Below are 15,573 nucleotides of genomic sequence, written 5' to 3'. Positions count from 1 at the left end.
TGGCTGAATCATTATGAGAAGAAATCACCAAGGAATAATTAGAGTACAGAGAGAAAAAGGACAAAAAGAAAACCTTAAGGGAACACGTGTATTTTAATATAAAGTAGCAAGAGAGTGAAGGAAAATGGATCAGTCAGAGAAGAGGTAAGAGGTAAGAGGTTAAGAGGTAAGAGGTAAGGTGATAAAAATCAAGGAAGAAACGTTTCCAGAAAGACAGCTGAATGCTGCTGAAGGGACAAGTAAGTAATTTACTGTGGTCATGGAGATCGCATCCAAGCCCCTAAACTCCGCACCTACCTATTGAATGATCACACTAGAAAAACAATGTGGTTTTTCAAGAGGAACCAACATGTCATTTTACCAATAGTTAACCTGGGACTCAGTCATCAAAATTCATTGCAAGTTCCAATCTCCTTCATTAAACCTTCTTTGCAGCCCACACAGTTCTCCTTACATTGAGCTTTTTAGATAACTATTATTAATCATGTACGAGGACCCACGTGCTCCTTCATCCTTGTAGTACTGCGCGGTGGTTAAATGCCAGGGCTTCCGAATCAGAGGCTGGTTGGATTCTAATCCAGCAGTGTGACGAGCTTTTGTTAACCAATCTTTCTAAGCCTGTTTCCTCGTCTGCACAAGGGGTATGGTGGTACTTACTCTATCAGACTTGAGAAGAATGCATTAGATAATTGCGAGTAAAAACCTTAGAGCAATGCCTTCAAAAGCTCAATTCATTTTGCTGTTACTGTGTTTTGGAATTTCCCTGAGGGTAGACGACTACTCCAACACTATTCCCTAACGCATGCAGCAGCACTGACTTGGGGGCAGTGCGCCTCATTCAGCCAGCTCTCTGGGAAACAGCTTTCTGAGGAAGAGAGATAAACAGTTGACGGGTTTCCTGAGACTCAGCAGCCCACCGAGGCAGGGCTGACTGCAGGGCGCCGAGGAAAGGGGGAGGTGGGACCCCAGCAACCACCGGTAACCTCGGCGGACCACACGTCCCAGAGTGCAGCGCGCCCACTCTAGGTAGAAGAGAGCGACGCGGCTCCGAGTCGGCTTGCGAGAGAGCCGGGGAGGAAGCAGTGCACACTGGGACTGGTAGTCCTCAGAGGGCAACTCCGCGGGTCGGAGGCGGGTCGAAGCGAGAGATCCCTTCCCCGTCCCGCCTTTTGTCCACGTCTCACTTCTCCTGGCCAATGCCCTCTCCAGTCGCTGGAGACAGCCCCTCTCCGATGCGGTCTCCATTGGTCCTGAGGCTCCACGGCTTCGGTCCTACCCGGAAGTAACGTTGGGGAGGCGGTTTCCTAGACTACGACACCGGAAAGCTGGGGGAGGCGCTCCGGGATACTGAGGGCGGAGGGCGGTGGCAGCGCTGGCGCTGGGGACCGGCTCGGTGGCTTCGGGAAAGAGTTCGGCGCCGGGGGCCGCCGGTGTTACTCCGCATCCCGCCCCGTCTCGGCACGGCTAGCAGCCCCCTGGCCACCGGCGTCCCGCAATGTGTCTCACCGGCCGGGCGTAGCAGCTGCGCGTGCGCGGGACCGCGGGGCCATGAGCGAAGCCGGCGGCCGGGGCTGTGGGTCCCCGGTCCCCCAGCGAGCGCCATGGAGCCTAGTGGCGGCGACGGCCGCGATCTGCCTGGTGTCGGCCACATCCGTGTGGACGGTGGGGGCCGAGCCCATGAGTAGGGAGGAGAAACAGAAGCTTGGGTAAGGGTGCTGGCAGCCTGGGGTGGGTTTCTCGGTGAGGCTGACCACGGGAGGGGTGCCTGTCATTGCGACCCGGTCGCGTATAGTGGCCTCTCCTGTCGCGATTGGAACGGCTGTTGCCGCGCGAGAACCCTAATGGGGTGGACAGGGTCCGGGGAAGTGGGAGCCGCCGCTCGCGACCTGACCTCGGGGGGAGCTGACGGGTTGTCGCCCTGGCCGCCAGTGACATGTGCAGGCTCCTTGAAGCCAGGCGCGGTGTGTCAACGCGGCTGCCATGTCAGTGGCCCGAGAAGGGGGCTACAGCCCGCATCGCTGCGCGCTGGAGTCCTGCGTTGGTTGCCTGTTGACCCAGGCATGGTTAGCTTTCTCGCTCAAGGGAGCTTCCAGCTGGGAAAATGTTGCTGATCTCACAGTAGTTAAGGAAATGATGTTTACACCTGTTACGGAAAAGGGGGCGTTCATTGGAACTTGAACTTTACACATTTTACTATTTCCTTGCAGTGTTTTCTTGCACTGTATTTTCATAATAGAATAGAATGGGGGGAAATTATTCAAAAGTCTCAAGTATACCTATTCAGTAGTTTTTATCCGTCTTGGAAGTGTCGTAAAATTATCAATTCTATTTACACCATTTAATTCAGAGTCAGTAATACATACACGAGGTCCTACACATGAATAAGAGAAAAGCGAAGAACCAGTAGGAAATGGGCAAAAGGCATGAACGGTTAAGCCAGAAGAGGAAATGGAAGTGGTAAACATGAAAAGTTACTCAACCTCCATAAATGTAAGAGATGCAGATTAAAACAAGGAGCTAGCTGGGTTTTGCCCATCAGATTAGTAAATATAATACAAAACACGGGAATACAGTTCTGGCTAGTTCAGGAGTGAAAAAGGCTTAGTGAGAGTGTACATTGCTGCTAACTTATTGGTAGTCTCTCCTAAAATTTACATTGTGCATACTCTGATTCATCAGTTCTGTTTCTGAGAATCTACCCTAAGAAAATAAAAGCACTCTTAATGCAGAGATAGATCCAGCCTGGGCAAGAAGAGCGAAACTCCGTCTCGGAAAAAAAAAAAAAAAAAAAAAGAAGTGCAGTTTGAAAGAACAACTGTTCCTTGGAGGAAATGGTTGAATAGGGTACGTTCATATTATGGAATAATATTGAGACATTAAGAAGAAGGAAGTATGTCACTGGAAGCCTATCCAGAATATATTTCCAAGACAAAAAAAAAATGCAAGTTGTAGAATAATATGTATAGTACCATCCCACGTTTTTTTAAAAAAGAAAAAATAGCTCAGAAAAAAGTGGAACGAAGGAGGGTGGTGGAACCATCAGGTCTTACTTTATGTACGTCATTTAAATCATTGCAAAGGGTCTTGTGTTCGTTTCTAAATAGCAATAAAGATCACTTGATGGAAAAAAGTTGAAGTATCAACCATCAAAATAAAATTACCTGTAAACTCTAATAAGTATCTTACATTTTCTCTCATTATGAATTTAATTATCATTGATAACTTTTACCAAATACCTCACTGTGTGAGCACTTTACATATGTTATCTCTGTACTCCTTCCTAATTCCCAATGAATGTGATCCACATTTTGCAAATGAGGAAGTTGAGACCCAAGGTTGACTTGTTCAGCCGCAGAGCTACTAATTGGTAGTGCCAGTATTCAAACCCAGGCTTCTCTGTTCCCAGAGCCAGGCTCTCTGCAGTGTGTTGCACATTCGTTAGACTTGGAAGAGAAGTATCAAGTCTGTTAAGAACCACAAGAATCTTATGTGACCATCACCATCCTTTCTCCATTTTTTATTAAAAACTTATTTGTAAAAGAGTCATTGGATAAATCATTTTTGACCAAAATTAGTTTTTAACTGGAAAAATTCAACCAAATTGACTTGAAATTTCAGCTCAAATTTTGAGATCATTTATGACAGTGAAATTACAATTATTTAGGCTTGTTAGATTGCTCTACCCTTGAATAAGGGTAGAGTAAGAATCTAGAGCTATACATGGCAAATACACAATTACATGACTGCTTTCTCCTCTGGGAATTTTCAGAAAACTGAACTTTGATTCATTAGGTTTACCTGTGCATTTTTTTAAAGCCCAAATAATGATTCATGATAAACAGCAGAAAATACCCCACCCCTTTCCCTTCACGCCCCCCCCCCCCAACAAACCAAACAGATGGTAAAAGACTGGAATTGTCATGAATAGTAAGCAGTTGCTCAATAACTTATACTTTGTGGAATTACTTAACTGGTTATATGTAGTCTTATCCTTCATGGAATAAGCTTTTTGGTTTTGTTTTTAAAATTTTACAACAGGATATTTTGTTAATGTTGTGTTTTCATTAAAAAGTGAAGTAGAAAACAATCCAGTTTCTATAGCACGTGGGCAGGAGATGCAACTTTAGAAAAAGACAACTTGGCCTGGCGCCGTGGCTCAGGCCTGTAATCCTAGCACTTTGGGAGGCTGAGGTGGGCGAATCACCTGAGGTCAGGAGTTCAAGACCAGCCTGACCAACATGGAGAACCCCCTTCTCTACTAAAAATACAAAATTAGCTAGGCGTGGTGGCGCATGCCTGTAATCCCAGCTACTCGGGAGACTGAGGCAGGAAGAATGGCTTGAACCCGGAGGTGAAGGTTGCAGTGAGCTGAGATCGTGCCATTGCACTCCAGCCCAGGCAACAAGAGTAAAACTCCATCTCAAAAAAAAAAAAAAAGAAAAAGAAAAAGAAAAAGCCGACTTACAGAAATTAAGAGTGATGTAATTTTTGAACTGGGTCTGATTTCCAATACATTTTAATCCAGTTTTCGAATGGATAAAACCTTATGGAAACTTTTTTTTCTGTTCAATATAGTAATCATTATACCATTCTGTATTTAACTTCGTTAGTCTTCTATGTGTAAGTCAGAGAGAGCAACGATATTAAATAGCTCCACTTTGAAATATGTGTTCTGAAATTGGCTCATCATATGCTGCATAAATGTAAGGATTGGAAAATAGTGTGTTTTGCTTGTATGCAATCGTGATTTACTCATAATCTTGAAAGTTGAATGCTTGTAAAGTTGAGTTAGCAAGTTAAAGCTTATGTCATTTGTAATACACATGTCTAGGCACTATCATTGCCAATTATAGGAATTTCTACTTCTTGGTGGTAATCTTATATTCCATTTCAGGGAAGAAAAAAAAAGAACTTCCATCTTCCATTCATTGATATGAGTTCCTGAAAGGGATATTTTAAGCTCTTTTTTTTTTCCTGCTTAGGACAGGATAAGAGTTCAGAGCTGTAAACCACAAATATAAAAATTATGTGTATATATAAATATATATATATATAAAAACTTATAAAGAATAGGTGCTTTAGCAAAGTGGTGGTAAGGTCTTTTTTTAAATAATGAAGTGTTTTTAAATGGTTATTATTCATAAAAAGTTGTCAGGACTTAATTTGTTTACTTCACAAGTTTGAGTGTACTTGATTTTGCTGGTCGCCATAGTCAGGATCTGAAACTGAGGTCTTTTCTGTTTGCTAGCTCTATTATTACCAGTATTTCATCATCCGTGACTATAGTTTTAAAAATGACGATTGCAGTATAACAGGAGGCAAATAAAAATATAGTCAGCAATTTCTTTAACACTTTTTTCAATTCTTGCTATCAGTGACTGGAACTTTGGTAAAAGAAAAGTTAATAGGCTGGGCATGGTGACTCACACCTGTAATCCCAGCACTTTGGGAGGCTGAGGCGGGTGGATCACCTGAGGTCAGGAGTTCAAGACCAGCCTGACCAACATGGTAAAACCCTGTCTCTACTGAAAATGCAAAAATTAGCCAGGCATGGTGGTGGATGCCTGTAATCGCAGGTACTCGGGAGACTGAGGCAGGAAATCGCTTGAACCTGGGAGGTGGAGGTTGCAGTGAGCTGAGATCGTGCCACTGCACTCTAGCCTGGGTGACAGAGTGAGACCCTGTCTCAAAAAAACGAAAAAGGAAAAGTTAATAAAAGATTGTTAAGCTGTTTTTCCTTTGCTAATTATTTGACCTTGTCTAGTCATACCATTAACTTGTACTTTTTCCTATAGTCCTCAAGTCCCTGAACTTGAGAGTGCTTAATTGAAAGGCTACTTCCTCAGTCGCAACCTTACAGGTTTTGATTTAGTAAAATTCTGGTGTAGTGATCAGACATCTCCATTTTAAACAACCGTTTTGGAGATTTTGTGAAACAGAATTCACCAAAACACACAAATCTCTTTTTGAGCATTAGTTTTCTCATTTTTGAAGTGAATACTATTTATTTGATTTTTGACAGTTTTTTAGAGTACAGCACATCATAAAAAGCATCTTTTGAAAATGTGACAAGCATATTAATATGTACTTAAACTAGGCATTAGTGGTTTTATTCAATGTAAGTCAAAGGCAGAGGCTTCATAAAGTGTTGTTATTTCATGTCGCTACATACCCGCGTACCTCTCTCTTAGTAGAACATATAGGTGAAGCAATAAATGCAATAATAATGGTTCTTTTTAAGGGCTCTCCAGCAAAATCCCTCCCTTCAAGACAGATATGTTAAATAATTGTGTTAAGAGGTCATTGTTTTTCTGTATCAGATTTCCTTCTCTGATCATGGCATCTGTCATTCATTAGTTTTCTTAAGAAAAATTACAAGATGAATTGTACATAAATTACTAGTAATCATTAAAGTTTGGCTCTGTGTGGTGAGTTCATGAAAGCTTGTCTGCTAACTGTTATAGTTTCTGACCCTGTTTATGTCCCTTTCTACCTAAATTTTTCTTTTGTTTTTATTGGTATGTGTTTTTATGAGGAAGAATTAACTTTTTGAAAGATAATAAATAGAATATACTTACCTTTTTTTTTTTTTTTTTCCATTTCTGCTTTTAAAATTAGGAATCAAGTACTGGAAATGTTTGATCATGCTTATGGTAACTATATGGTAAGTAGGAAGCTTATCTTTACCTACCATTTATGTGAGTTGATTATTATGTGAGCATAGTCAACTGGGAATTTTGAAACCTACAATACAATTACATTTTTTGGAAGGAAATTTTTAAAAAACAGGACAAAAATAGTCTTTCTGGTAGTGGTTTTTAGGGAACCAGTTTATTGAACAGATAAGAATAAATTGAAATTAGATTATGAAACTTTGTTATTTAAACAGCTTCCTTGGGTGCCTTCAACAGTGTTCATTGGGTGCTTTATGTAGCTAGATAGTGTGGATATATACATGAAGAAGATGTTATCACTGGTCTTAAGGGAAATTATTCTCTTAATTAAAAAAAAGTTTACAATATTTATACACTGAAGAAAACCATTGCTTGAAAGAGAAACTATTACTTAGCCTCTGTCCTAATTGTATCCTCATGGACTCTGCATTGAATATATTTTGCTTTCTAGTTTCCTGATTCATATTATTTAAAACTGTTTTAGGGCTCACTTAAGATTAAATAGCAGTTTCAGTTTTACAAGATGAAAAGTTCTGGAGATCTGTTGCACAATAATGTAGATGAAATAGCTAGCAAATTTTGGAATTCAAAAAATTTTTTGCATATAAATTGTAATTTGAAAAGAGTTTAATCATGTTATCCTGACAAATATCCCTTATAAACTTGTTTTTACATTTTAAAATATGTCAGCAGATTTTCTTCTATGATTATAGCCTATAAAATGTAGTTGGGAGAGTTTGGCAGAGGACTAACTTTAGTTCTGCTTAAAATATTTTTCAACTGATTCTGTGAATCCATTTTTTATCATATATTAACCAAGTATCTTCATACATCAACATCATTGTTATCTATGAACATCTGAATATATGTAGTTTATGCATTTTTAGTTTTAAAACATGTTTTATATTTGACAATCCTCTTTCTCTTTTATATTGTAAATTTGGAGAGAGCACATTTTGAGTTCTTAATAAATGTTTTTAGAATATGATTTTTTTGGATATATTTCAACATTAAAAACACAGTTTCAAATTTATTTCTCAAGACCTCAGTCATTCCCTTAATGTTCTTTATTTATTATTATTATTTTTTTGAGATGGAGTCTCGCTCTGTCACCCAGGCTGAGGAGTATGGTGGCACTATCTCAGCTCACTGCAGCCACCACCTCCCAGGTTCAAGCGATTCTCCTACCTCAGCCTCCTTAGTAGCTGGGATTACAGGTGTGTGCCACCATGTCTGGCTAATTTTTGTATTTTTGGTAGAGATGGGGTTTCACCATGTTGGTCAGGCTGGTCTCGAACTTTTTACTTCAAGTAATCTGCCTACCTCGACCTCCCAAAGTGTTGGGATTACAGGCGTGAGCCATTACACCCATTCTCTTTAATTAATTTTTTTTTGTCACCCACATGTCAACCCTTATTTCTTTCAAAATCATTTATCCCTGGTTAACTCAGTTTGGGCAAAGCATAATTTAACAAATCTAGGCTAATGATTTTGAGATGTCCAAGTGGATTCATGCTATACTCTCAGACCTTAGCCGTCTCATAAATGCATACTCATGAATACAGTTCCAAAGCTTAATAAAATAACGTATAGCTGGATAAGTTCAATTTCTCACAGTGAATAGGGTCATCTCTTTGTAAAGCATGGTATCTTTAATATCTTGTTCTTTTTAGGTAGAACAGTTATATCAATGGCAGAAAGTTATATCAATACATTTTTTCTAACTATAGAATACACTTAGTAGGTTTGTGACAGTGCAGGTACTGAGGGCAGCTTTCAGAGGACTTTCTGGCCTGTGCCTGTTAGGACCTAACTGAATACCTTTCTGCACAATTAACTACTTGCAAGATCTAAGAGACAGGGATTTCAGCTTCAAAGACTAGGAATTCCTGAAAGTAACATTCTCTTCTATATTTCCAGTGGACCATACCTGTCCACTATAATATGTATTTTAAAATGTTTAATTATTTTACAATTTGTGTGACTCTTGCTGTGTACTTGTTCTATATTCAGTCTGTGTGAGGTCTGTAACCCAATATTTAATCTAGAATTTACACTTCCTCTTTTCAAGTTCTCAACTGACATGACACAGTTCTAAAATATTAAAGAGAATACAGTTGCCTTGTATTTGTTATTTGAAGTCAGTTGGAAATTTTTTTCCAGTCCCTATACTCAGAAACACTTTTAGCTTTCTGTAGGGTGAAAGTGTATAGGTTTTAGAGTTAGAAGGGCTTGAGTTCGAATCCTGTCTCAGCTATTTACAGGTTGGACCCTAAACAGGTTATTTAACCCATCTGATAAACAGGTTATTTAACCCATCTGAGCAGTGTCTGTCTATGTAAAATGAGAATAATTGCAAAGAGTTATTGTAGACTATAGATATTTTTTTAAAGAACAGGAACCAATTTCTTTAATTTTTGATAAATTCACCTTTTTAATATGTCTTGTGCCTGGTACATAAATGCTTAGTAAATTTTTTTGAAAGAACTGAATTGAATTCTTGTGAAGATGAAGTAAAATAATGTGGTTTTTTTTTTTTTTTTTACATTTGATCATTGTGATATATCTTTGTGTTTTAAATTCAAAGAAATAATAAACTTAATTAAAAATACAAGTTTAAGGTGAATTTCAGGGTCTGTAAATCTATTTACTTTTTTTATAGTCAGTTGCCTACTATCCTAAAATGTAAAATGCCTGGTACATGGCAGGCTTTTAATAAATGTTGAAAGTTTTTCCTCATTTCTCACTAGTTCTTTCTAATATTACTCTCCAGTCTGGTCTACAGTAGAACAACTCCTTTAACCTTCTTGCTTCCCAGGAAAGCAGTGGTGTTTTCCGAAGACAAGCAATATATAGTATTATTAAGAGCAAGAACTCTGGACATGGAACAGGACACCCTGAGATGGCTCTGCCACCTCTCATCTGGGTTACAATGGGAAAGTTACCTAGTCTTCCTGAGCCTGTTTCTTCATCTCTGCAAAATGAAGACAGTGGTTTGCCTGCCTCACAATATTGTTAGAAGGATTAAGCAAGTTAATATAATGAAAGTGCTTAGAACTAGTGTCTGGCAAATAGGAAGCATGATGTAAGAATTTACTACTGCTACTGATAACGACTACTACTATTATTATTACTTATTTCCTGCCTAAATTGAAATTGCCCTGCTAAAATCCACTTAGCCTGTAACTCAGAACTCGTTCTCCAGATAGTACATAGAACTTGCTTAAAGCACACACGTTCTTTCCTGTTCTTGGCATGTACCCTTTGAACTTACTTTTTCTATTAATGCAATAGAAGTTTCTATTAATGCTATTTCTTAATAAAAATGTCCTGCTAGCTTTAGGTAGATTACCACATCTCTGCCATCTCTGGACTGAAATCTAGGGATTTTTGGATTTTTATCACTTACTGGCATAACTATTAGTAGTATAACGACTACATTTGACAATCTCTAGCCCCAGTCAGGCTGCAGTTTACCCACAGTGAATTGTACAGATGGCTTTCTCTTTTCCCGAATAACATGAATTTGATGTTTACCTTAGCAGTTCTTGTGTGACCTTATTTAACCTCAGGCCACAGTCACTTGAGGGCTTCTATTAGCATGTTTTGAGTATTTGTGTTCAGTTTAGTTTACAGATTAATTTAGATGACAAAATGACACGTATTTGGGCCATCCAAATGTAGAACCTTTTTGGAGCTCCCAGTGTTTTTCCCGTCTATGTTAGACAACTCAAACTGTTATAAGCAAAAACTATATTCTGGTAAGAGCTCTAAACGTTAAAAATAAGCTTGGAAAGAGTTGGTAAGCACAATTTCCTTTAGTAGAATCAGACCTCATAACCACTATTAAACTTGATTTTGTGAAAGCAGCAGTAGAATAGTCTTTATTAATCAAACCAAGGAAACTTTTAAAATGAACTTCCTGTGCATTTCTAGATTTATGTACTTTGTTTTGGAGTGCCTCTCCCCTACTCCCCAATGTATTAAAAAAATTTTATTGTCGTAAAATATACATAATATGAAATTTACCATTTTAACCATTTAAGTTTACAGTTTTGTGGCATTAAGGGTATTCACACTGTTGTGCATTCATCTCCAGAAATTTTTTCATCCTCCCCATCTGAAACTCTGTACTTAGTGTTTCTCTTTAATGGTTCAGTCATCAAAAACAGTAATTCTGTAAACAAAGTATTTTAGGCATGGTACTAATGGTAGTAAGGGAGCTGTAAATTTATATTTACCTCTTTTTGTGTAGACTATTATGGGACTATCATCTCATTGTTCCTTGGCCTTTGCTTTCAGAACATCCTAAAACCCTACCAAAATTACACAAGAAATTCTATAGTATCCTCTCAAAACATTTTGTAATCATGCTGATACTCTGCATAGAATTTTCAGTAGAACCAGATTGTTCCGCTAATTCATCTTTTTTAGGTATAATTTACAGACAATAAAATTTCAAATTAAGTGCACAATTCTGTTTTGACAATTGTATACAATCGTTTAACCACCATCACAATCATGATACAGAACATTTTCATCACCCCAAAAATTTAACTCAAAGTTATTTGCAATAAATTCCTTCTCCCCACCTCTGACCCCTAGCAACCTTGATTTGTGTTTTGTCACTATAGCTTTCTCTTTCTAGGATTTCATATAAATGGCATCATACAGTACATAGTCTTTTGATTTACTTTTTCATTTAGTGTGATGCTTTTGAGATTTATTCATGTTGTTGGAGATATATTGTAATTCCTATTTATTGCTCAGTAGTGTTAGTTGATTTGGTAGAACACAATGTTGGAGATATATTGTAATTCCTATTTATTGCCCAGTAGTATTAGTTGATTTGATAGAACACAATTTCTTTATCTATTCACCGTTTGATGAGTATTTGACTTATTTTTGGTCTTTGGCTGTTACTGTATTAATAAAGCTGCTGTCAACCTGTGAGTGCAAGTTTTTATTTGGGCATACATTTTCATATATTTCCCACCTAGGAATAGGATTACTAGGTCATATGGCAAGTGTAAGTTTAACTTAATAAGAAATGCCAGTCTTTTCTAAAATGGCTATAATATTTTGCATTTCCCACCAGCAGTGTATGAGTTTTAATTATTCTGTGTCCTTCCACTTGGTATTTCCAGTCTTACTAATTTCAGCCATTCTGTTGGGTGTATAGTGGTAGTTCATTGTGATTTTAATTTGATTTTTCCTGGTGATTAATGATGTTGAAAATTTTCCCATGTGCTTATTTGCTATTCATATATATATATATATATATATATATGAAGAATCTGTTTAGATCTTGTGTCCACTTTAAAATCAGGTCATTTGTTCTGTTATTACTGAGTTATAAAAGTTAATATGTTCTGGATATTAGTCACTTAGCAAATATATGCTTTAGATATGTTTTCTCCTAGTCTGTGCTTTACATTCTGATTTTCTAAACAGGAACTTTTGAAACAAATATTTTAAATTATGATCAAGTCCAGTTTATTATTTTTCTTTTACGATTCATGCCTTTTATAGCCTACCTAAAAAATATTTGCCTAGCCCAAAGTCACAAATTTTTTTCTTGTTTTTTTTTTTTTCCCCCAGATGTTCTATAATTTTAGCTTGTTCATTAGATCTATAACCGATTTTGAGTTAATTTTTGTATATGATGTGAGGTAAAGGTGGATTTATATATGTATTTTTAATGTGGCTATCTAGTTATTCCAGCACCATTTGTTGAAAAGAATATCCTTTCCCTACTGAATTATTTTGACATATGTGTAAAAAAATTGGTGTATCATACATACATGGGTGTGTTTCTAGACTGTGTATTTTGTTTTGTTGATCTGTCTACCCTTATACAAATATCACATTGTCCTGATTATTGTAGTTTTATAGTGGGTCCTGAACTCAGGCAGTTTAAGTCTTTCAGCTTTGTTGTTCTTTTTTAAAATTGCTGAAGTTACCAGATCTAGGAGCAAAGAGTCAATTTTTGATGCTGTTTTGACTTGAGTGTTTTAGAGCAGAAGTCTGTTACCTCAAAGCCCTAGTAAATTTAGAGTCTGATATAGAGGGTCTATTATGATTTGTTTTATTTTATTTTATTTTTGCTCTTTGCTTTCAGCTAGGCACATGTTCTACTTAATTTATATAGGACTCTTTTATCATCTGAGTTTTATTTCTGAGTAATAATTATTAAATGTTTCTCATGGCTCTGAGTCATACCAATATGAATTACTTGTCCCTCAACAATAAACTGTGAAGAGAGAGGAGGTATTACCGTGCCTCAAAAAGCCAGGATGTTTGAAGCTCGATAAGGCTGTTAATTTGCCACGTATGCATTGCTCTGAATTTGTGCAAACTGTCTGTAGTTTGCTTTGTGGTTAACCCAAAGAAAAAGGTGTGGTTGTATTTTTATTCTTAATCTTGAAACAAAGAGACAGAGTATTTTTACACCTGATTTGAAACTCCCTTATTTGATTATTCTGGGTTGCAGTTGCTATTAATATTTTTATTACCTAGATTAATTTCAGGAATTGAACTTCATATTTAATTTAGAGTTTGAATTTATATTAATTTCAGACAGTGTGTGTGTGTCTGTTACAAAACACTAAAAAACAGCAGTATGAAGTTTTCTATGCAGTGTTTAAAATAGTAAGGAACTATTTACAACCTAATTAACATTTGAATGATGTTTTACAAAGATTCTTTCAAAATGCATTAGGAACTTTAAAACATTTTTGTATTTCTTCTAACTGTTGTTTATATGTGTTAAATATAAAACTATAAAGCAATAAAAATGTACATTCTGAGAAATCAGTTCTGTTGGAATTGACACATAAAAGAGTAGTCAGGAGTCTGACACATGAAAAGACACATGTAAAAGTAATTGGGAGTTGGGCATGGTGGCTCACGTCTGTAATCCCAACACTTTGGGAGGCCGAGGCAGGTGGATCACCTGAGGTCAGGAGTTCAAAACCAGCCTGGCCAACATGGTGAAGCCCCATCTCTTCAAAAAGACAAAATTAGCCGGGTGTGGTGGCACACACCTGTAATCCCAGCTACTCTTGAGGCTGAGGCAAGAGAATTGTTGAACCCAGGAGGCAGAGGTTGCAGTGAGCTGAGATTGCACCACCACGCTCCAGCCTGGGTGAAAGAATGAGACTCCGTTTCCAAAAAAAAAAAGTAATTAGGAATTTATGCTGAGAAATTATATATAATGTTAAAATTATATGGTATTGAACTCAGAATTTAGTAGCTGTATGTAGATTCTGATGATATCAAAACGTGTTGCCTAGAATCCTCTACTCAGGAATGGATTATTGCAGAGCACTCAGTTTTCTAAATATCTGAAAGCTTGCCATCTTCAATGCAAAGTATTCTTTAGTCTGCTTTAAAAGTTTGGTTCCCCCCCCCCACCCTCCACTTTCTATGTGTATTTTTTCTTTCCCTTTACTGTGTGTTTAGTGTTCCTGGCCACTAGTCTGTATTTCTGCTGCTAATTTGCTATGAGTTTGGAATTTAAATAAGTTGACTGAGAGGCAGTAGGAGAGAGTTGGACATGGAATCGGGAGTATTTTTGCTGAATTTCACGAATTAAGAATCATATGGGCATTCGCATAATAAAAACAAGTCATATACAAGATACAAAAGATCACTCTAGTCTTAGAAACTTTGCCATAGCAACACCCAGCAAAAGAAAGAAGAGTATAGAACTGTATCTTCAAAATTCTGAAGGAAAAAAAAATGGTCCAACCATTTTATAACCATTCAAATTGTTTTTCAAATAAGGCAAAAGACAGCCTAACCCAGGAATATCAGAGAAGTGCAATACCCATGATACTCTTATTTTAAAACAAATAAGTAATAAAATACCTGAGTACATCAGGCAATCAAGAGATGAACAAAATAAAAACTAAGAAATTGGAGGAGCCTTAGAAAAATGCTGTGCATCAACTCCACTTGAGTTCTCACACTAGCAACTTGGGGAATTACGGTTTCAGACCAGAATGTAGATGTTATAAACCTTCGAAGTCTTTGTTAAAACATCAAAACTTCTCTTTCTAATGGTTATAAATAGAAGAGAAATGAAAAAATAGCAAAATTATTATTTACCATATGGTAATTAAAAATATTAGAAACATTGAAATTTAAAGTGCTTTCATTTTATTTATTATTATTTATTTATTTATTTATTTATTTTGAGGCGGAGTCCCTTGTTGCCCAGGCTGAAGTGCAATGGCGAGATCTCGGCTCACTGCAGCCTCTGCCTTCCGGGTTCAAGTGATTCTCCTGCCTCAGCCTCCCGAGTAGCTGGGATTACAGATGCCTGCCACCATACCCAACTAATTTTTTGTATTTTTAGTAGAGATGGGGTTTCACCATGTTGGCCAGGTAGTCTCAAACTCTTGACTTAGGTGGCTCACCCACCTTGGCCTCCCAAAGTGGTGGGCTTACGGGCATGAGTCACCGCACCCGGCCTTACTAATTATTTTTTTAAACAAAAAACTCTTAATTAAGAGTGGTTTAAACAGTGCTTACCTTGCTGCCTTCTCATTGTATAACTTCAGATATGGAGCAGGTATCTTTTCTATACTTGGTGAATTGGCATACTCCTTTCTAAATTTGAATCAGCTTTAAATATTTTGTCCTTTGCTCTTTCAGTGTCATGAAATATCTCTGAGGATTTCTTCAATGGGAAGTTTTTTGTGGGCATAACTTTTTCTGTGTCATCTTCAACCTTTATGTCACAACTACTTAATGTGTGTCAATAACCTGGCCTTTATTACGTTTCTGTGGCTGCTTATCTATAGTCTCTTGAATGGAGAAAGTGTCGACATTCCCATGGTCAGCTAAAATTTGTTGATAACTTCATTTATGTTCAATTCAAATTTCACTTCGC

General features: G+C 37.5%; 1 protein-coding gene across 2 annotated transcripts in view; it reads left to right on the top strand.

The window, feature by feature from the left end:
* Positions 1-1,287: 1,287 nt before the first annotated feature.
* EDEM3 (ER degradation enhancer, mannosidase alpha-like 3) overlaps positions 1,288-15,573 on the top strand; it is a 68,201-nt gene continuing 53,915 nt past the window's right edge. For both annotated transcript variants that reach the window (XM_011995360.1, XM_011995359.1), the window contains exons 1-2: positions 1,288-1,706; positions 6,619-6,664. In XM_011995360.1, the coding sequence (XP_011850750.1) occupies positions 1,549-1,706; positions 6,619-6,664 (204 nt within the window). In that variant the 5' untranslated portion in view covers positions 1,288-1,548. The remainder of the gene's footprint in view (positions 1,707-6,618; positions 6,665-15,573) is intronic.

This window comes from Mandrillus leucophaeus, unplaced genomic scaffold (assembly GCF_000951045.1).
Source record: "Mandrillus leucophaeus isolate KB7577 unplaced genomic scaffold, Mleu.le_1.0 Scaffold484, whole genome shotgun sequence".
Taxonomy (NCBI): Eukaryota; Metazoa; Chordata; class Mammalia; order Primates; family Cercopithecidae; genus Mandrillus; species Mandrillus leucophaeus.
Note: the sequence above shows the minus strand (reverse complement) of the source record. Positions and strands in the feature narration are given on the sequence as shown.